At 42.8% G+C, this 23,686-nt stretch overlaps 1 protein-coding gene across 1 annotated transcript in view; it reads left to right on the top strand.

The window, feature by feature from the left end:
- LOC128454523 (low-density lipoprotein receptor-related protein 8) overlaps positions 1-23,686 on the top strand; it is an 85,954-nt gene that overhangs the window by 56,813 nt on the left and 5,455 nt on the right. The window contains exons 6-14 of the mRNA XM_053437939.1: positions 954-1,076; positions 2,890-3,012; positions 7,687-7,806; positions 8,465-8,590; positions 13,497-13,668; positions 15,307-15,534; positions 17,907-18,025; positions 19,142-19,281; positions 22,752-22,893. Coding sequence (XP_053293914.1) covers positions 954-1,076; positions 2,890-3,012; positions 7,687-7,806; positions 8,465-8,590; positions 13,497-13,668; positions 15,307-15,534; positions 17,907-18,025; positions 19,142-19,281; positions 22,752-22,893 — 1,293 coding nt within the window. The remainder of the gene's footprint in view (positions 1-953; positions 1,077-2,889; positions 3,013-7,686; positions 7,807-8,464; positions 8,591-13,496; positions 13,669-15,306; positions 15,535-17,906; positions 18,026-19,141; positions 19,282-22,751; positions 22,894-23,686) is intronic.

The following is a 23,686-nucleotide window of genomic DNA, read 5'->3' on the forward strand; positions in this document are numbered from 1 at the left end:
CTTTGCTTAAAATATGTTTTATGGACTGAAATAAACTCAACTGACATTTCATAGACATAGACATAGACATCCATCCATCCATCCATCCATCCATCCATTATCTATACGCCTTATCCTTTGAGGGTCGGGGGGGAAGCCAATTCCAGCTGACATTGGACTTATAGATATCAGTTCCCTAATTACGTCACAATGTTTAAGACAGTGCTGAAAGAGTCCTGGATCTGTCCCCCTATCCAGAACCACATTTGAATGGGTTCCTCGCTGACCCATACCATAATATTCCACTAAGTACCGTGGTAATCTGTCCAGTAGACTTTTGTCTGTTTCACAAACAAACAAACCAACCAATAAACTAACAGACATGGTGAAAACACAAGATATACTGAGAGTGCATGTGTTTCGATATGCAGCAGTCGGTTGCTGGTCTGATCCCCAAACTGATCTCCCAGATACAGGGAAACATTTCATAGACAAGATACTTACGTGTGTATGCATGTGCACGTGTATCCCATCTCCATTACATTGCCTCTATCGCGCTCATCCCGCTATAACACTAAATCACACCCCCACCGACCCCTCAGTCATATATATTGCCTCTTAGTGAGCTTTAGAGAGGAGTTATATGAGCTTACTGTGGCCTGTTGATGAAAACCTTGTCTGTGCTTGAGATATTAATGATGTTTGGTGTGGCTGCACTACTATATTGAAAATCATTCGTCACACACTCTCACTCACCCTCTGTCCGAGGCAGCACCTGATGCAGGCTGTGAATGGATAGAATAACACTATTTCATTTTATGATTTTCTCGACAAAGAGTTGATAAAAAACTGTCGTGCTGAAATGCAACAAAGGCTCTTGACTTGTTTTTGAGCCTCTGGATGTTGAGTTCCTCTTGCAGGGATTAAAGAGGATTTATATTTTGTGTGTGTGTGTGTTTGTGCGTCTCCTGCAGCCCTGTTGACGTGTCGTCCGGATGAGTTCCAGTGCGGCGACGGCTCCTGCATCCACGGGACCAAGCAGTGTAACAAGGTCCATGACTGTCCTGACCAAAGTGATGAATCCGGTTGTGTCAACGGTGGGTACGCCTGTCATCACTGTCTGCATGTCTGGCTGCTGGAATCTGTCCCCTTTACCTCTTTTCCTGTCTTCCTCTAGAATCCATGTGTGTTTGAATCTCTAATCATTTGCTGTGTCTATTGCAAGTATTTACTTTGATCCATTGCATCTCTGGCTTCTATCTGTATATTATTGTAGATATCATTTGGCCCTGTTGCTTCTTGAACTCTAAAATAAGTTTCATTCACCAGTGTGTTTGACCAAAAATCCTCCCAGCTGAAGAAGTGGTTGGAAAAAAGTAATGAAAGAAAATTTGAGCAATATCCCTTTATATAACCTCTGTTTGCTTTCTTGTTTGTTCTTTATTTTGTCCCCCTCTGAACTTTTTGGCCTTTTGGGGGCCTTGGAAATATATACATTATCACTTTTTAAATCACCTTTTTAGCATAGACTGTTTATACAAATGGAAGTAGATGCTGGGTCAAGGAAGTGAAGCCGATGTGGAGGTACCTGAATCCTGCTTTTTAGGCGACTGCACTGGTTGCATAAAGAAGTCAGTTCTTTTGAAATCTGAGAGAAAATGACTCACACTTGTTTTCTGGGCAGCTGTGCTGAGGGGGTCGAGTGGCTGTCCTCTAACCAGAAGGTCGGCAGTTTCATCATGGTCTTGCCCATCTGCAAACTGAGGTGTCTTTGTGGCAAGATACTGAACCCAAAATTGCCCCTGACGGCTGTGCAGTTTTCATAAACTAAATTGCTGCCCATAGATGCACTGTATGAATTATGTGAATTATAGTCCCATTTAGATTAAATTAGACAATGGAGAACTAAATGCATTATGCATCCATACCGTGGGATGGACAGCTGGTTGCAGGTCGCAGCTGGAAGTGATATATTGTTACTTCTGGTTTCATAAAACCAAGATGGCGCTGGAGAAAATGCCAAACTCAAGGCTTTAAAACGGCAGCTCACAATCTAATGGGTGACTTCACGGTGCGTTGCCAGCTGCTTTTTGCACATCCAGCAGATAATCGGCAACATTAGAATTGAGTCGGGGTCAAGTCTTAAGCCACAGGATGAATTTAATCCAGAATCCCCTCGTCTTGTAGTTGGGTGTCTGATACTGAGTAACTCCCAAGGGAAATATCTTTATCTTTATTTGCTCACTCTCCACATTAAGTAGCTGCTGGTGGTTGCTTGATGCTGGGCCGGTTATGTAGAGTAGACTTTTAGAGCTTTGAGAGGCAGTGCAGATTCAAGTGATGATTCTAAAGTCATCTTGGGATGTGATATTGGCGTAAAAACTAATTACAGCCACAATTGAAGTGGTTCTTTCCTTGTGCACAAATAAGGAGAAACTAAATGAACTCGCTTTAAAGTGATGTACGTGGGCTTTTTTCCGGACACATATCCATCTGGAATCATTTGCTGTAATGACCATTGAAGTTATGTGGAATCGGCCCAAGTTCTTTTTCTCAGCCAATTTGATTTCTTCTCCTTCCTCTGACTGTGTTGCATAATTTATCAGCGTTGTTCAAAATTATTTTGCAGGAAATTAAGCTGTAGCACCGTGAAACTGAACCAAATTCAGCTTCTATCGAACCAGGCTTTTAATGTGCCACGATGTGAATATCTGAGAGAAAAGTGTTTTATTGCTTTCACTTGTTTCATGCGAGACTTCAAGACTTCGACAAATCCCCTGCACATATTCAATTTGACTTCACACACTTTTCGATTGCATGAGGTTTTGACGGAATTTTCAGCAGCACGTGAAAAAATGTGTGCGATGTTTATGACGCTGATCCTGTCTTCTTTTCCTTATTTGGACACAGCCACCAGGTGTGAGGGGCCGCTGAAGTTCCTGTGCAAGAACGGGGAGTGCATTGACAGCTCCAAGGTGTGTGACTCTCTCAAGGACTGCAAGGACCGATCAGACGAGCCCAAGAAAGAGTGTGGTAAGAGGACTTTTTCGATCGTAATCTCCTGTCAGCTCTCACCAAAAGTTCGTCTACCCTTCGACGTGAACACGGTTTATTGCTTTTCGTCTGGGCTGCTAACAGGACAAAGCTTATTCCTCATTTCCCAGGTGTGTCAAATGCTCAGCTGTGAAATTGCAGGAGCTTGTGTGCGCTAGCGGAGCTTTTGGTTTCAGTGGTGAGAGAGCATGCACAGTATACATCTACAGTAAATGGATTCAAGCACTCAATGTATCCGCATAATCGTGTTTACCCTAACAAAATGTGACTAACTCCCTCCTATTACCTTGCATTTCAAAGACAGAGGCGTGCTCAAATTAGCAGCAGCTTCTGTTGATCAGAACAAGAAGCTCCATGTACTCATTACCATCAAACGGTATCAAAAAGCTCCTCCTGCTCTCAGACAGTCTCTTCTTCATCTCTCCTCCCGTCTCCATACACCTTCCACTCTCGTTGACCATGAATAAATGAGAGTGATGCCTTCCTTTAAAGGAACAAAACATTGGGGCTCTATTATCTTTCCTCTGTGTTGAAGACATCACTCAGAAAGCGCCCAGCATCGGAGATGGTGAGACATCGAATCATAAAATGACACTGAATTGTGAATGCAAAATTGCAGTGTAAAGGATGTGCTGATAAATCAAAGGACACATATATAAAAGTACAGACTTGATGATGGTCTTTATAGTTATTTTTTAGCAATAATTTTAGACAGAACTCAAACAATGATTCACTTTTGTCTTGGAGCGTTACCAACAATCACATATCAGACCTGAAACCAGTCAGGGAAACAAAACAAGGTAGAACATCAGACCCCCTTACGTTGGTGTCCCAGCCGGGGTCCACAGGCTTGACCTCTTTGTCCAAAGCCACCTCTGGGCTCTCTGTGGCTTCCCCTCTTTGCAGCTCCTGTGAAACAATTTCTTGCCAGAGCTTTACTGATTGAGCACAGAGCAAACCCCCGGCAGCCCACTTTCAACTGGCTCCCGGAGAGACCACCTCCCTGGGACTTTGCACTGCTCCACCAGCTCCTTGTATTTTCATGAGCCTCCATCGGGTTTTCTTCTCATTGCACGGTCAGCTGCCGATGATCACCTGCCTGGTGGAGTCTGAGAAAAAGACCAAGTCTGGGCAGAGTGTCATGTGTGATGCGATCAGAAAAATCTAGGCAGACTACAGCAGGTATATTCAATTAGAATTCACAGGGATCCAGAGAGAGAAAGATTTCTGCATCAGAGGCTCAGAACATTTCTTATGTGGGACTAGCACTTATACAGGGCATTATTAAATCTCTCAACATCTGTGTGTAGTTGACAAAGGACTGTTGAGTCAAAAATGCATAGTATTTGAATAATATACATACACAAATACAATATGATCTTTTCTTGTCACGTTGTTTTTACACTTGAAAAAATCCCATCCAGTTAGTTTAATGTCTCTGTAGCTAATGTCTCAAAAGTTCTCTCTCAATGCAACCATCTTGGTTGTTATTGAAATGCTTCAGCCAGGCTCCGCCCTCCTCTTTCCGAAACTATATCAAAACCGCCTCAACTCAGATAAAGGGTTGTGATTGGCCCCGCCAGCTTTGGGACGGACCTTATTCAGTCTGGATGGAAGGGGAGGGGGTCAGACCCATCTGCGAAAGTGAATATATTCGAGCTCTCTGATTGGTCCGGTTCCAGGCCGTTGACAGCTGGCTCCGCTACTCTTCCTCCCTCTCTCCTTCCACCCAGGTCTTGTGCTCAGCTCATTAACGGCGTGTCCACACACACCTAGCTCATCGCTCTGCTCACTCATCCGTTCCCTCACAAGATGTTCCCCGACTGCAACACAGGCACAAAAAACACAACAATACTGAAACACACTCACGTAGATGTTTGCTGTGATTGCGTTTGCCGCAACAACCTCGTCAGAGAAAATAAACACCACGCAATACTCTCTGTGTTCCAGCCATTTTATTTTCTATTTCCCTTCTCATTAGAAATAATGGCATATTACCACAGCATTGACTCATTACTAGCCAGGCCATTTGTTTCTTAACACTGCTCCATCGTTTTCCCCTTTACTCAGAAGCGGCTCAAAATAGGTACATAATGGGATATCACGGTGAGAGAGAGAGACAGGGAGGGATGGAGAGAGCGACGGAGGTGGAGTGGAAATAGGAGAGACGTCATGTTTTATTTGCCCACGGGAAAGGAGAAGTGACCTCTAAATCACGGCTGTCCTTGGAAGCAATCTGGAAAAAGCTGTTTATATGTTCACACAGGAGATTCTCCTGGGGCATCTTTGTTACCCGCCCAGCTCCCATCTAAGAGACAGGGAGCTACATCTCAGTCTTTTCTTTTGTCTGCCTATAATTTTGAACTGACAGAATGAAAGGAGTGGGATCCTCTGAGAGCGATAGGCTGCTGTCACAGATCCAGCGAAAGTAGAGATGAGGTTTCAGAGTCGGCCGACGTCCAACACAAAACACAAGAGGATTTTTCTACAAACAAGCCTTCAGTCAACCAGGAAGGAGTAAACTTTAGAAATGATATAGAATGTTGTTATGTAGCTGAGCAGCAAATGGGTTATTTTGTCTTTGAGTCAATGCCGCGTGTGTGAAATGAACCGGTTATCGGGATTTGTGGGTTTAAAATTAGAACAGCTTTAGCTCCAGACGATAACAAATAGTCATTACAACCCATTTAAACCCAGGGAAAAGTCAAAAATGCAAAGAAAAAATAAAGTTATAGGATAACTGCAACACAAACAGTTTGTAAAATGTAATGTGGTTTAGCTTTCTAAGGCAAACCATGTTGATGGCCTCCTGGTGGCTGGGTGCAGTATAGGTCAAAAACCCTGCCTTCTCCATTTTAGTGGATGGGGCATGTCATGGGCCGGACTAAAGTCTACACATCGTGTATTTTCTTTTCTTTAGTTCTTATCACACGGATGTATGTTCTTCTTTATTTTTCCAGTAATTATTTTTATTTACTCAGTTAATTGATGCTATTAATAAGCCTGAGACGTTTTGATTGACAGCTGAGATTGGTCGAGCGCGTGTATCGGCTTGACTTCATTACTGTGGCTCCACTTCTGCGTAGTAATGGCTCCAAATGACATCATCAGGACAAGATGGCAGCGTCTGTATCCAGGATATTTTGGCTTCATTTCTTGATAGTGTGAGGAAGTGGAGCCATGTCGTCCATCTTTACAAACAGTCTATGATCCAAACACAATCGATCAAATGGGGTTTGCGTACAAATATTTTTGTTTTCATTTAAGATTCTGCAGACAGAGACATCGACTTTAATTACTGGATTTTTGGTAGTCTGTGCCCTTTCAAATTAAAAGTCTTAGCTAAATCCACACAGGGTTATGGCCTGTTTATCATCTAACACCGAAATACACACCACACACAAACACACACTAATAAACTAGCAGAGGCAACCATCCACAAAAGAAAATATTACACATGCTTGAGGTGTGAAAATGTGATGTGAACGCCGCAATCAAAATATACAAAAGATTATTTTTATATCTAACTACCGAAGTTTCATCCTGGAACCAGTTGAATAAGGCTGTGCTTTGCTTTGGGCCGACTCTCACTTGCCCATGTTCAGCATAGCCTTGCCTCCAGTGACTGATGAAAAAGCTGAATGCCTATTGGCTAATGTGTTACACTAGATTGCGTAGGATACCGTCGACAGAAACTAGCGCCCTGTCATACTGAACGGCACGGTTTCTCTCTCGCAGTTAAATCCATTTTTCCCTTTATCGCCTCTTTCCAGTTGTCAGTTGCTCATTGTGCAGCTTAATTGTTTGTGAAAACAAAAAAAACAAAGCCTGCAGCTTTTGAATGAAATCTTGGCGAGATTTATTTTTTCTGGTGATCTTAGTTTTCACACGTTTGGTGTACCTTCTACGATTAGTTTAGACAATAGGATTTTTATTTCCAACTAAAGTGTGTTAGAGAGCTTCATAAATAAGTCATGACTTAATCATTGTACCAGTGACATGATACAGAACTATATGAGCTTCTGATGACATTATATCCTCAGCTATACTGAATAAACGTGAGGAGGAGATTGGAGAACTGGCCCTAACGTTTCTTCTTGCTGTCATGTAAACCCATTGTGTGCAGCACAATCCCATCTTAGTGCCTCTCCTTCCTCCATTGTGTGCCAAACTTGTGCAGGCTGCTTTGACCTACTTTCAAATGAGAGTGATTCTGTTTTTACATCTTGCTTTTTTTTCTGAGCTGTCATTTCCGTGATGCGTTTACATCACTCTGCCTCAACTCAGCGTGCCTGTTTAATTTAGATATCCTCACTTGCTCCCGTGATCGATCCTTATGGGACCTTTCGGAGTCCCTGCACACAGACGGACCTGATTCTCCGTTTAAAAGCTCACTCACTCACTGCGTGTGTGTGCAATGCCGTGCCTCTTTAATTCCCTCTCCACTTTTGAAAAAATCTGACAAGGATTCAAAAAGGATGGAGATGAGCCGGGCGCTGCAGTCGAGACCAAAATGTACCCCCCCCCCCTCGTCCCGTTTTATAGTAAATCAAATATGAACCTTTCTGAATGACCTTCCGGATGACCTTAACATCCGTTCATCCTCTGTGATTGGTTGCATTTGACAACAGGCTCCTTCTCTTTGTCTCCCAGGCCTGAATGAGTGTATGATCAACAACGGCGGCTGCTCCCATGTCTGCATGGACCGACCAATCGGATTTGAGTGCCAGTGCCCCACGGGTTACCAGCTGCTGGACAAAAAGACATGTGGAGGTAAAGAAACGTCCAGATCGATGTGTAGGTGGATGGATGAATAGATGGATGGATGGATGGGTGGATGGGTCTGTGTGTGTGCGTTTGTGTCTGTCTTTGTGTTTGTGTGTTGCTTTTGGCAACTGTTTAGTTGTTTGTCTCTCTGTGTAGTGTGCCCAGACTGTCACTCCCACAGGGAACCTTGCATACACTTGCTACTCTCTCTCACTTACTCACTCACTCACATACACACTCACACTCACACACACACACAAGGTTATTTTCTCAACACCTTCCTCATGCTTTTAGCACAACCATTTCCTCATTACACCCAAGGAAAAAGCCTGCGATGTTGTGGAAGGAAACAGATCAGAGAAATCGACAGGTCACACGCTTCTCTCTCTCTCTCTCTCTCTCTCTCTCTCTCTCTCTCTCTCTCTCTCTCTCTCTCTCTCTCTCTCTCTCTCTCTGTGTCTCTGTCTCAACATGTCTGTGTTTCTCCGGGAACTCAGAGCCACACATTTGCTTTTGTCTCACCCATTATCACTGTTATCTCACCCAAAACTAAAGCAGCACTATAGATTGTGATCAGCCCATTAATGGTGAATTAGTGTCTGTCTCTCTCTGTCTGATTGTTTCTTTCTCTTTGTGTCTCTCACTCTCTCTCCCGTCTCTGCAGACATCGATGAGTGTGAGTTCCCTGATGCCTGCAGCCAGATCTGCATCAACTACAAGGGGGATTTCAAGTGTGAATGCCACGAAGGTTATGAGATGGACCCCGTCACTAAGACCTGCAAGGCAGAGGGTGAGTCACAGTGACTGTTCATCAACAATTCAAGGTGTAGGTTAGTGCCTTTCCCTTGAAATTCAAAAAACACCTTTAGAACACACACAAACTCAAGGGAGGACTGGGGGTGTCTCTGAATATAGACAATGTGGTGGTTTACAGGTTTAGTTTCTGCATAGATTTGAAAATGAGCAGGGATTTCCAGATTCACACACGAGAGCTCTGATTGGTGTGGGAGGCTGTCCACTTTTGGTAAGAGGCCCAAAACGGACTTTATATTCAGAAAAGTGGTTACAAATTTGATATTAAAACCAGTATTAATGTGTTTCATCAGAGAGCTTTTTTTCACAGCTCTAAACAACACATTTAAGTTTGATACTATCAGTTGAATCCAGGGCACGGTGGCTGAAATGGTGCAGGTGAAGTACAGGGCTCTTATTTTTTTAAGTGGAAAAAGAGAATTCTGCAAGAATAAAGTTTTGTGTTGAGTCAAACTCTGAGCTTTAGTTGCTTTTAAAAAAAGAAAATGGGGATTTGATAAGCGTCTGTTTCCGTTTTCTGAAGTTTATAAATTAACGTAACCCACAAAAATGCTCGGCTTGTTTAGAAAGAGAACTTTCATCTGTGCTGAAAGTTTCCAAGCTTTGTTGTGCGTTTGATAACAAGACATTCTCTCAGATATTACTCGGCCTCATTAGTGCAACCCTTTCGCTCGCAGCAGCTTATGTGCCTCGGTGTCTAACCCTCCACGTCTCATAATCACCGACATCTTTCTGCTGTTAGCTTCTTATCGCCGCTCTGCGCTCGCTTGTGTACTCGACATAACTGCAGACAGGGAAAGAAAAAACAAGCATCACCAAGGCAACAGCTCACTTATCTCCCAGGCCGAAAACTGTCCACCAGTGTCCCGTCCCATTAGACAGTTTCCTGAGTGACGAGGCCGCTGTGTTTCGTCCTGCTAAACACTTATAATTAGGTGCAGCAACTCTTCAGGGGTACCTGGCTGAGTCACGGTGGAAGCTAATTACATCAGTTTAATCTGGTGTCCTGTTGGGCTTGTTGTCGACAGGCCAGCGTCAGACTAGTGGAGAACAAAGTGAACTGCTATGAGGCAAATAGATTTTTCCGCTGAGCTCCAGCGATGGCAAAAAAAAAAAAAAAAAAAAGCTATTAAGAGGAATTGAGAGCAAGGCCAGTTGATATATTTACACTTCATTTCCCCACAAAATGTTCATTATTTAATTGGCAGGAAACAGTAAGTGAGAATGAAATGTGGTGATTGGGTCCCTGTGGCTGTCGAACGCTCCGATTTTATTTCCCTCAATTAAACTGAGCTGATATCAAAGCTCAGCACTTGTGTGTGTGTGTGTGTACACACTGTACTTGTGTGTGGATTGTATCCCCCCCCCCCTGCCTCTGTACTTGTGTATTTCTCCGTGCATGGCTGCTCAGTGTGTTTTCTATCAGTTTATCACGGCCAGGAGACAACTGTGTGTGTCAGAAGCTGCCAAAAGCAGAATCGCTCCCCAAAATGCAGCAGTTCCACCTCCTGGTTTTCGGCAATGAAAACCTCTGCTGCTGCCCTGACAGCCCCATGAAACTAACAGAGGGCAATTCTCCACCTTAGAGGTTGAAAGTGTTGTCACTGTAACGGCCAGTTGTTTTAGCGGAGAACATTTAGTCCTGAGCGCCACTGTCATTATTCAGACTACGGGCTGGGAGAGGATGGAGAGGGCAGTAAGCGGGAACGTGCGATACCACAATGAGGCTCTGACACAGACCGTCGAGAGGGGAAACTGTGGCAAGCGAGCCATTAATGAGAGATTTTCATATCTGCCTCTCGAGAATAGTGGCTGCATCTGGCGTCCTATTACCACACAGTGTCAGAAAGATATGGGCTCAATATAGACGTTACAAGACAAAGGTGGGTGCTCTAGCTGGACTGATTCAACTTTCCCTGCAGGCTCACACTATGTCTGTTACCCTCATGGCTTTGCCCTGCCGGCATTATAAAAGAATAATCATAGAGTAATGATGATGATATAAATGCGTCTGTGGACCCTGGGCATGATTCTAATTGAAATGCATCCTGGATGACCTCATCCCAATGAGGCTCTAAAAATAGGCGTGAATTCACTGAAACAGTGAAATAAGGACACAGTGGGATGTAGACGCTGAGGTGCAGGGAAATGGAAAGTAAAGCATGATTATATCATATAATATATACATTATACAGCTGATAAATGCATTACTAAGTCTGCACATGTGTCTATGATGACACCACAGTCACTATTTTGTTGACAAATATGTATCTTTTATGGTTTTCCATGTATTTTAGAGCTCTGTGTATTAATGCATGTGTTTTTTTAAATTATCCCTTTTCAATGGCTTCCAGCGCACTTCCTCTTGACTTCAACCTTGTTAACATAGTTCTCCAATAAATTGTACTTTGTGTTGTGTATATATGTATATAGCATTTCATATAGTGTACAGTAAAAATATATATTTATACCGATATGTGCAGGCCGAATAAAACTACACAAAAGTCCAACATTGAAATTAAAGCTTGAGGGTTTATACAAACACTCTAATCAAAATATGCCTTAGTACAACATGTAGTTTAAAAGACAATGTAGCGTATTGAGGCTTATCCTCTATATCCAATTTTTCTTTGGACATACAGTTGCAATCAGAAATATTCAACCCCCCAAAGATTTTAAGGATTTATCAATTAAAGTTTACAGAATCTTGCTCTTTGAGCAAGATTCTGTCAACTTTGAGCAAGATTCTGCTTCGGATGACTTCTTTATGAGTTGGGTGATACAGAAAATCAGCATGGAAGCCATCAAACATCACTGATCTAGAGGCTTTTGCACTTGAAAAATGGGCAAAGATTGGTGTAAGAAGCTTGTCCGCACTTACCGAAAACGTTTTTTAGAAGTTATAAAAGCTAGAGGATGCGCCTCAAAGTACTGAAGCTGGGGGGTTGAATAATACTGCACATGCACATGTGTTGAAAGAGTTACATTTTTCATTTGAACTTCAAAGTTAAGTCAACTTCTGTTGTCAAAATAACTAAAAAACGCATCAACAAATATCTTTTTTTGTTTGATGAGGTTTTTTTGTCATTTATTGTCATTATCTGTCATCCACATCACTATAATGTCTATTGAGGTGAGGGGGTTGAATATTTCTGATTGCAACTGTAGATCCTACATTTCATTCATTAAGGTCTTGAAAAAAGTGTTAAAATTAAATTGTTGAAAACCTGTTACCTGTGTGAATGTTGCCAGTGTGCTATTTAAAGCAGTTTGTTCAAATACTAAGGAGCATAATAAGCTGCGTATAAATGAAGGATGCGTACAGACACACTGATCGATACTTCAACTACTCTTTTTTAATAAAATACTGCTCTTGTTAGGAGGAGGATATTTAGCCGTCTTCACATTAACTTCTGTGGTGTAATTGATCTGTGTTAAAAGATCACATTCAGTGCATCGACTGCGGTGCTACAAATGTACAGGAGCACATTAAGCTGCAATACTTTTTGACAGTGGTGAAACCTCTGTGCGATTACTGCAGAGGAAGGTCTACATCATTCCCTGACACGCTGTGCTTCCCATCAGGGTTAATGGTCCCGAGTCCAGCACACACAAACGTGTTGATGCTGTGCTGGGAAAAAAACAATCTCTCAGACTTATCGGCTTTTCCCGTTTTTTATTCCCGTCTTTTACCTCTGAATGGGGCTGTATGTTCTGGGTTTAATTATTGACACAAGAACAGGTAGAGTCTAGCCTGGATGCCAGACGAACTTAGCCCCGCCCACAACATTTTTGGTCGGGCAGTTCGGTCTGGAGTCGCTCCGTTGAGGAAAAATTATGCCCGACCGGGCCAATCAGATTGTCAGGGCGGGCTTTATACGATGATTGACAGATGATCAACGGTAACGTAATCAACCACGTCATCAAAGTGCCCTTGGGTTGAATTCGTTTTCAACAAACATGCCTGCCGCTGGCGAGCTGAGATGTGTAGATGCTGCCATTGAGTTTGTTTTAGAAGACATCGACAGCGCATTCATTTTGAAAGAGGAACACAGAACGTGGAGGCGACGCCGGGCAGCGCTAATAATATCACCCGTTGATCCAGTAGATCGCTGCATGGCTTTGTGCCAGTCACACCGGAGGCTGAAGCACCGCGCTGCGCCAAGGCTGCCTCGCGGTGCGTCAGCCTCCGGTGTGACCGGCACAAAGTTTTAACATGGGAGTGGATGGGAGCCAGCTGTTATTTAAGGCTTGGCGCTGCGCTGAAGCGTCCGGTGTGAACCCGGCGTTAGTAAATAACTCACAATGCGTTGCTTAGCATACGTCACATACTACGTTGCTCTGATTGGTTGTAGGTCTATCCAATTGAGCGAAGAGGAATTTTACTTCCTGGTCAGTTGAAACACGCCCCATAATCACAGCCCAATGGAGCGGTCTCAGACTCACATTCTGACTAGAATTGTGAGTCTGACAATGTCAGGCTAGGTAGAGTCATTACTTTTTACTCAATCTAAATCCAGTCTATGATATTGGTCAGAATGGGTTTGGAATTTGATTTCACTAGATAAAGGTTTGAATTGTTTTCATGCACTGCACTTGCTGTTGAATTTAAATTGATATATCACGAGTTCCTGGACGAATCATTTTCTACCAGCTTGCAGCTTTTTTTTTTTTGCTCATTACCAAACTGTCAGAAGTGATTTGACTGGTCTTCAGTGAAGCAGCATTCCAACTCTCAATGTATTCACCCTCCCTCAGCCCTGTTTCATAAATGAACTTGCTGGGTGCAAATATTCACACTTTGACCCGGACACCCTTTGTTTGTTTGTTTTTCCCCATAGTCACCAAAACTGAGTCCTAAATATTGTTTGATTTGCGTGCAGGGAAAAGCCCGTACCTCCTGTTCACCAACCGACATGAGATCCGACGCATAGACCCGGTGAAGAGGGACTACAGCCAGGTGGTGTCCACGCAGAAGAACGCAGTGGCTCTGGACCTGGACGTGGCCAACAACCGGGTTTTCTGGTGCGATCGCTTTTACCGCAGAATCTACAGGTAAATGAAAGACGACAACCTGAGTCACGTGTGTGTTTTAATATCAGAAACACAAGTTCCTGAGATCTTATAGTTTAGATTAGCCTTGAATTCAGCAATAAACATTAAACTAACTGGAGTCTAACTAAGTAATAGTTAAATTCACTGTTTCTCATCAAAAGCATTGGGAGACCTTAATTTTTGGAAGAATTTTTAACTTACAATTTGTTTATGTCCATGTTCACTTATTAGAAGCCCTTATGAGTTAAAACAAAAACAACTGTCTTTTCCGCTTTAATTAACAGTCAATGGCTCGGACTTGCTAATTAATTCAGATTCCATCCACTCCTTCTATTGTTATCCCAACAATGTTTTTTTCCCCTGGAGTTCATTCTAATTGGAGCACTGTGTTCTCCTCATGAAATGGATAAAGGGAAAAAGACCTCAGGGGGAAGGAAAATCCACATTCCTGCTCGGGAGCACATCTGCCTGGCCCTCACCTAGCAACTCTGCCAGGGCCAATTCATTAACGTGTGGGCCAACCCCTGAGTGAGGCCTTGTCTATTCTGTTAAACGCTTCACCTTAGAAGGACGCTAACCCCCCGAATGAACCTGCTCAGCGCGTTTACCCCAAGGCTTCAGCTCGCACACACCAGACCCTCCCTGCACGCTGTAGTCTATTTACAGCACAGTAGACACTTTTATATGCTCATGCATCCTCTTTATAGCCACTCATGATTGATACATTACTATCGAAACTTGCACCAAACATATTTTTTGCACAACATAAAAGCCTTTTTCACCCACGAGGAAAATACATTTATCTGGCTTCTAATGATAAACTAGTCGACAACTTCACCCAACGTAAAACGAGCAGAGCAGCACCAGACATAGCAAACAAGCTAAAGTTATGACTTAGGCTACTTATCCAAAAACAGTAGCACTAGTTTGGCATCTGTCCTTCATCCTTTGGCCTCTTTTAGCTCTCGCCAACCAGTGAATTATACTCAGATGTTCACTCGTGATTGGTTTATTACTCAGTCCCTTCCTCATCTCCTCTTCTTCGTTCAATCCGACAATGTCCTCTTAGGCTCTGCCATGATGTCCACACTGGGAATCGTGAGCCAGTTAGCTGTTAGCTCAGACTTTGGTTATGGTCTGTGATGACTGCCTCTGGAGGTCGTTATGTTCCAGCACAGTGTACCAGAGTTGCATGGCGAAATTGCAGGCCTCCAGGGGGCACTGTGGAGATAATAGACACGCCCTTTTCCCTGTTATATGTTTGTGTGCTATCAAGTTATTTTGGAGCTGTTATTTTAAGGTATAAAGACTACCTAGTGTTGCTTTATGGAAATGTTTGTAAAATGCTTTAGGTTATAATTAAATCACTTAAGCCAATTATAACAATGATTAACGTCTTTTCCAAGCTGCCATGTAATACGGGAGACTGTGAATACAGACCTATTATCACAAAACAGAGCCAACAGGCCTCTCAGCATCCCTCCACATAGATTTTTGGAGTAATGGCTGACTTGCTGTAGAGTGTGTCTTACATTTTATCAGCACGGCAGAATACTCCTTGTCCCCTTTGCTGCCTCCACTCCCTGTGTCTCCTATTTCTTCCCTGTCCTCATTTCTTGCCCTCTCCTCCACCTGCAGTGCGTTCATCCATGAGGCCAGCGACCCCTCCCAGCAGGTGCCGCTGGTGGATTCAGCCCTGCAGACCCCCGTGGGCCTGGCTCTGGACTGGCTCCAACACAACCTGTACTGGGCCGACTCAGGGGACAAATCCATCTCCGTGGCCTCCGTGGACGGCACCAAGAGACGCGTGCTCATCAACTCCGATCTCAGTGAGCCCCGAGCCATGGCCCTGGATCCCCACCACGGGTAAGAAGGATACATCCGGGGCTCACAACAACAAATGCCTTAAAACTGGACTCATGAATGAATCACTGACCCCATTTTGTAACAGCCAAAACTAAAGATCTGAATGGATCACTGATTATGATTGCTAAAACATGTTCTCTATCAATCAGTGTAATGCAAGAAATACCTTAACAATAGACTTAATTTTCAAATATATGCGAATTATTTAGCTGTATGCTATAAACAACCGTTTATAATGGTGTCACACTATTTGGGTGGCCCTCGATTACATCTCTTTATGCTGGCTGTACTGATCTATTTCATTATTTTATGTATAATATTGAAGACCGAGGTTGATAACCGCAGATCAAGAAGGGTAAAGTGATTTCATCTTTAAAAGGAAAATTGAATAACTAGAATCCTCCTCTTGGACCATGTCGAATGACAAGCAGAAGAGGACTTTTGTTGCTACACATGGGAATCCAGAGTAACAAGCTTGTGACCCATTTAGCATCCTGACTCAGGCTTTTTTTGGTAAATTCCATCCTGGCTGATCGCTCCTAATCTGGAGAGCTTTACGAATTTGTGCCAACTTGTATTTCTGCAGCTTTTGTGTTCTGGTGATCTGAACCCAAGATGAAAACAGATACACTTAAAAAACAGACACCCAACAGGAATCCAGCACAGGCTGAATCCTTCTTCTGATGCCAAATCTCAGCTCTGTCTATGAGGAAACCTCACTAGATATCACTATTAATTATTTATATGGAAATGGCTGTGTTAACCACCGTGTACTTCTCAATGTGGTCACAACGTACTGCCTGGTAACCATTTAACTATGGCTGGTTTAGCAGATTATTTACCAACACTGATGATCGAACAAAGCCACAGCGTTAAATTGAAGGCTAGACTACTAATTAATACACAAGGGGCCACAAAACATAAGTTGCCTTCTAATAGGATGAAAATATTATACATATTTATAATAAACCATAGACAGAATGGATGCATTTTCACTTCCCCTTTCTATTAAAAAATGAAGCCATAATATCACAGATATGGAAGCTGCCATTTTGACCTGACCATTTGGAGTCTGCACAGTATTAATCAGCGTATAGAGCCGTTGTAGCGATACACTCACTTAACCTACGAGTTGGTCTCAGCTGTCAATCATAATGTTTCACCCTATTTTAATGGCAACAAATTAGTAATTAAAACGAAACTTGGACCAACTTCAGTATGATTACCGCTACATAAATGGAAAATATTTGACCAATACTTTGACCTGTTTTTGGTCCATGTCCAATCCACATGCGAGGTGGCTGGTTTATGAACTAATTTACAGACAGCCACTAGGGGTCAATACGATGATTTGGCTTCATTTTGGGGAGCCCTCATTTCATCCAGCTTTATACACAGTATATGTTATAAACATAGAAATGGTTACATTTTACCCTCAGTTGTCATATGGAATAATAAAAAATCACTCTTTTTGGTCATTATGATTTTGGTCATTAAAAAAGCATCTTCGCAAGATCACTTTTGCACACAAAGAAAACTGTATATAATAAGTAATATAGACTAATAAAAAGCAAGTTATAATATCACAAGGCTGTAAGATGGCTGCCTTCATCCTTATAACAGCGCTGGAAGACAATAGGTTTTATTATGTTAGGAGAAATAAATGAGTATAAGCAGAGAGTACCTGGGAGATAACCTGACGTGTGTTGTGGTTTGGTGGTGCTGAACGGACAGCTCCCATAAAGTGAGCTTTCAGTTTGCTGCAGGAATCGAATCTTTCTGTCACTGCGTCGGCCATCACAAGTGATTAAATCATGTGTCACTGGCTATTAAGGGATGCTGTCTGTGTCCCATACAAAACAATTGTTCAAGACATTTTACAGGTAGTAATCCCAGACATTAAATCCCAGACAGTGCTACCACTGCGTTAGTGTTCAGTCTGCGGTGAAATGCTTTCCGCTGCCTTTAAAAAAAATGCTCATTTCCTGTCCTATATTTTTTCAGTCTTGTATAGAATTGTCCTACAATAGGCTGCATTTTCCCCTTTCATCCTGGTGGTGCAAACATTGTGGTGCAGACAGTCCCGATAATAAATATAGAGAAGAACGCTGTCTGATCTTTATCTAAAAGAAGACATTGACGTAAAGTGAGGAAAGCTACCCTGCAGGCGTCTGCGAGAACTGAAACAAAGAGTTCTCCCTTCTGTACAGACACTCAGAACTTCATCAACTGTCAAAAGTTTATATAATGCAGTATAATTAGTTTAATACTGACTACGGCATTATTATTTTCACATTTGTTACTGAGCACAGCAGCACTCCATGAGCATTGTATGATAACACAATAAATGTGCTTTCTTTTCTTCAATCCAGCTTTATGTACTGGTCAGACTGGGGCACTCGAGCGAAGATAGAGAAAGCCGGGATGAATGGTGTGGACCGACAGGTGCTGGTGGCTGATAACATTGAATGGCCGAATGGCATCACTCTAGGTGAGGAAAAAACAGCTTTTTTATTCTACAGTAGGTTTAACACTAAACAAGTAATTGTTGTGTGTTGCTAAATGTGTCTGTAGCAGAGTCGTTCAGAGAGCTAATGGACTCCGTCAACTCATTATAGGTAAAGGTCAAACGTTAATGAAAGTGTTATTGCAAATGTTCAATGATACTGGAAAGAAATTGATTTACGAAGCAATCACATTTGCTCAGGAATGATATTTGAGGCGTTTTAGAAGTTATGCATTGACACAGTAAAACTTGACTTGATGTAATTGTGGGAAACTGACATTTTAAAATGTAATCAATATCACCTAAAGGAGTTGTTGGTCACAGTGAAGGAGTGTTTACTGTGAAGGGAATCAATTTCTGCTCAGCTTCAAAAAGTCCTACTTATAATGAAGGAATCACACCTTTCACACCACGTGGACAGTTTGTGTGTGTTGCTTACCAGGCAAGAGGAGATACTGGTCGGCTTACATCCTAACCTGAGCCCTTGACATTTATGTGGATGTTACTTTAGCCCCTTTTCCATTTGTCAAAATCCCACTAATACCCACTAACATCTGGCTCTCACTTTTGGGTCTAATGAGACAGACATGGGCTTTGATTGGCTCCGGTTCTGACACGTTTGTTTGTGACATCGTACAAACCCCCTCTACTGGCAATGGGAAAGGAGTAAATGGCAGGTTTACCCACGCTCAAGAAAACTTGTGTATACCCATTACTTTTGGTATAAAAGAAGTATTTCATAAATACCAGCTTCCTATACCTTGTTGCAGACAAAAGCAACAATTCGTGGCAATTTTGCAATCTCTGAAACCAGGTGCCTGTTTTAGCAGGAGAATGGTTCCTGCCACACTGCCAAAAAAGCCGTTGAAATGTCAATTTCCCATATTTCAGTCTAGTCAATAATCCGGGATAAAAAAACAAGACCTCCACCTCACAACATCTTAGGGTCTTTCTGCCGGACACCACTACACACAAGTGCATATTTGAGTCTTGACAGGTCGAGATGTTTTGGGGTCGTCACCCACAGAATATTAGACAGGTGGTTTTAATGTTGTGGATGATCTATCTTTATATGTCTTTGTGTGTGTGTGTGTTTCTCAGACATGGCCAACAGGCGTCTCTACTGGGTGGACTCAAAGTTGCACCTCATAGCCAGCGTGGACCTGAACGGAGCTCACCGCAGAACACACATGTCGTCTGCAGAGAGACTGGGACATCCCTATGCTCTGGCTGTTTTTGAGGTATGTGCGTGTGCGTGTGCGTGTGTGTGTGTGTGTGTGTGTGTGTGAGAGAGATGTTTCATCGATGTATCACAGCCTCTGATGCTGTACCACTAGACAATAGACTACAGGGATTTGGGGCAGCTTTCCATGATATCACTCAGCCTCCCACAACTCATCATATCTTCATCTCTCTCATTAGCCTCTCAGGAGCCTGCAGTCTGACTGGGAGTTTTGAATGTAATGACTGTTGAGTTCAATTTAGTTTGTGTGTGTCCCTTTAGGCTGAGCCGACGAGCAAAGACTGAGCATACTAAACAGAGGATAGCTATATGGAAAAGAGGGCAGCCTAAAGCAACACACACACACACACACACACACACACACACACACACACACACACACACACACACACACACTGTGGTCATCAGCCAACTTCTCTGTGTGTGTGTGTGTGTGAGTGTCCGATGTGGCAGGGCCGTCCGGGAGCAGAAATCCGTTTAAGTGCCAAACAGTCCTGTAAATCTGCTGCCTCGTGGTTTCTGTGCTGCTTGTGTTTGTGTGAAAACAGAGTTGTGCTGCTATTGCTGACAAACTCCTCCCTGGGTTACCCCCCCCGTTGGTGCAGCCACAGCAATCTTCCAGACAGTTTCACATGGGTGGTAACAACATCGCCCTGATGGCCTGTTCCCCAGTGCCATTCCTCTCTAGGGGGAGCTGGTCTCAGCGGGAACAGATATACAGAATTCATTCAGCAGCAGTGCATATTTATAAGAATGAATTTTTTGAAAGGAATCATGTTGGAATTCAATTCGTGGGCTCAAAGGTCAAGATTCTTGTCCAGGGTGATACAAATATGTCCCTCCTGTGACAGTAGGAACAGCACAAAGAAGATTCAACTCTGTAGTAACCACACAGTATTCATCTGCAGGTACAAGTTATACATTCCAATACCTGATTAAAAAGTATTATCAGATAGATATCAGATATCAAGTCAATCAATCAATCAAACTTTATTACTGCAGCACCTTTCGAGAATGAATAAATGCTAAATATAGCTAAATTAAAATTAATATAATATGATAAATGGCTAAAAGATACAACTAAATATGTCTTAAAGACCAGTCTCGTCAACAGCCAGACCGAAGGTAGGTTTTAAGGTTGATTTTTTTTTTTTATTTAACTTTTATTAGTGTTGTGTTGTTGTACAGTTTAATATTATAATATTCGTCCTAATCATTGAACATTTTGAGGGAATTTCTTCAAAGAACCTTTATTTGCACAGAAAGAGGAACAGTTGTTTCATGAAAATGATATCGTGAGAACGGGCAAAGGTAATCATTTCAAACTTGGCACAAATTCTCACAAATTCTCACAAATTAACTGGTTCGATTTTGGTTATCATGGGTCAAAGGTCAAAGTCACGGTAGCCTAACTCAACATGTCTTTGTTCTCTTGAACATGACATCTCAAATATGCTTTTAAGGAAATGTATTCAAATTCCAAGCAGTTGTCTCTTGAACGATTCGAGGTCAAAGGTCATAAGTGTTATGGAAGTTGTCTGGAAGCTGGTGAAAGAACTCAGGCAGCAGCTGATGCATTATGCAGAAGAGTTTAATGTAGACTTGATGCATCAAGGAGACCAGAAGGTGGAACAATATACAAACGCTTACAGAGTAACATGAGCAACTGTGACCGCCAATTCTGAAGATGTCTCCCACAGCATCCCAGTATATCTCTCTCTCCTTCCGTCACCCATTCCAACAGCACCTCCATGAATGGCTAGAATTGCTGTCACTCTCTATGTTACATGTAGGTGTTTGCGTCCTATTGGATAGTTAAGCCTAAAGTATGTATTCCTAAATCCCATTGTGTCCTTACGTCTTATACCTGGTGTGATACGCAAGAGAGTTGAAGTTGGTGCCTCTCTGTCTGGATCATCTGAGTTAGTCGCTAAGCGTAGACACAACAATGAACTGTTGGTTTGGCCCTTTATCTATAACCTGACCTTGGGTACTGCTCAGAGAGAGAAGGGAGTATCTGTGGAATTATACAGGCACTGTTCTCCTGTACAGATATAATACAGTGACCTCAGTGACCTCATACGAGTGTGGGAAAACAAATTCTTTAGACTTGAATTGCACTGGTTGGTGGAGGCGTAGAACCACGGGGCTGCAGTTCTATTTCTTTTTCTTCATACTCTTAACAAAAGGAAAATATCCTTCCAAAGCATAACCTTGAGATTTTCACCGTGCACTGTTCATCCAGCCTGCAGACAGCACATCGTGTAACTCCGAGCAACGATGATAAATCCCCTCCAGTGAGATACAAGTCTCTGCTCTCTGCCCTGGTGTGACTGCAGGGGTGACCTTCTCCTCCAGGAAGTCCAGCACACACACACACACACAAGAGCTCCGTGTTATTGAACGGGGCTCGTTGTGGTGTTCATCACATCAACATTTCTCTCTGACTCAACACAAACACACACACACACATACATACACACACACACATACATACACACACATACACATAAACACTGTCTCGCCGCTCACTGGAGATTAGACCGTAGTTTCTAAGGCAACCGCCAGAAAAAATGGGCTCCTGTCTAAAACTGTCTTTTCAAGCTGTTGAGGGAAACAAAGCAAACAAATCAGTTAATAAACAACGGGGGTGGTTAGAGTCTGCCTTTAAACCACTGTACTTTGATCTGAATAGGAAGTGTTTTAATCATTTAACACTGCACACTGTTAGGAGCCGCAGAGGAAACGGCAGATAATTAACAACAAAGTGATAGATTATATCGTCTTATAGAACGGGACCATTTATCACCTGCCTGTCGCTCACTGCTGCTGAATACAAACCTCGTGTTGCCTCTGAACATTCATATGCATCTCCTTCATGCATTCATCCCATCCCATTTGCAGCAAAGGCCAAATTAACATATCTCTCTCTCTCTCTCTCTCTCTCTCCCTCCCTCCCTCCCTCTCTCCAACTAAAGACAATGAATTAGATTCTGTGTGGCAACAAATATGCATCAGTGCATAATTCACTCGCTCTAATTCTCCTTGCTATTATTTTTCCTCCAATAAATTAGACTTGTGAAGACTGCGAGCCAGGCTCTGTAAAATCTCTCAGCCTCCTCTCTCTCTGTTTAGGTCATTGGTCCACGAGCTTCTTATCATGTATCATATGCACTTGTTTTATTTCATTCCTGTCATACACTTTCTCTCAGTTACAGTCATATTAAAGGTTTCTTTACATGCACGATGTCCAGAGCCTGAACAAGGTCATCAGCAGTGTTGATACATCTTTCTTTAAACTGCCTCTTGTAAAAGCCGTAGCACGGCCATGCCCTTAAATTATGGACTGTAAGTATGAAGCAGTATTTCTGTTTGCCGCAATGTCCCGCTCGTTAAGTTCAACACAACCCTGATGAACTTGTGGTGTACTTTACACAATATTAACGTTTGGTGTCCCCTCTTTCTCAGGACCGGATCTACTGGACAGACAGAGACAGAGCGGCAGTCTTCATGGCCAACAGGCTGACAGGGGAAGACGTCCACACGCTGGCTGAAAACCTCAACGACCCCCATGACATTGTGGTCTTCCACCAACTGCGGCAGCCGCAAGGTGTGTGTGTGTGTGTGTGCATGTGTGTCTGCTGGTGTGCCAACACACCTCATCGCTCTGTGATCATGTGAGCGGAGTCGTTTCTCTTTGACCATGTTTCCTCTGTGGGTCCATCTCAACCCATGCGACATGAATAAATGATACTGAGGCCTGTGACTGTGGCGGAGTGATCAAAGCTGTGGGAGCAGCAGTTCATTCGCACGTCCGTCAAATCCCTGCCTCAGACCCGCTTCTCTCTCACAGGACTGTCTAGGATTGAACCGAACACACCACTTAATCGTGAAAGTGACGGATTGTGATTTTTCAGTTTCCAGATCTGTCTCCGGCTGCCTGTTGTCACAATTTTTCCAGTTCAATCTTGAGGGGTCGGCTGTAGCTCTGGAAATATAAGCTGTGTTCTGCCATGAACTCACAATTGGGTTTGGATTTTGTCCAGAGGAAGATTCTCTGTTGAGATATGTTAACACAAACAAAGAAATCTCCGGAGCGTTCAGCTGGTGCAGCAGACAGAGGCAGGATGTAAAGTATTAATTCCACTGCGGAGATCATGTTATTGTTTTCAGCAGAGCAGCACATCTCAAAAAACTCTTATTATCTTCAATGTCTTCTACATGTATGGCACCGCTTTTTCATCCTGTCTTAATTAGTTTTTTGTCAGCTTTGCATACGTCGTGTGTTAGATACGTCATCAACAATCCCACTTTGACACTGTGACAAACCAGCTGCTGTTTTCTCACATTACCTCACTGGGACACTATCCAGAGTTTTTACTTGGGGACTGGCAAGAGAAACT

Source organism: Pleuronectes platessa, chromosome 13 (assembly GCF_947347685.1).
Source record: "Pleuronectes platessa chromosome 13, fPlePla1.1, whole genome shotgun sequence".
Lineage (NCBI taxonomy): Eukaryota > Metazoa > Chordata > Actinopteri > Pleuronectiformes > Pleuronectidae > Pleuronectes > Pleuronectes platessa.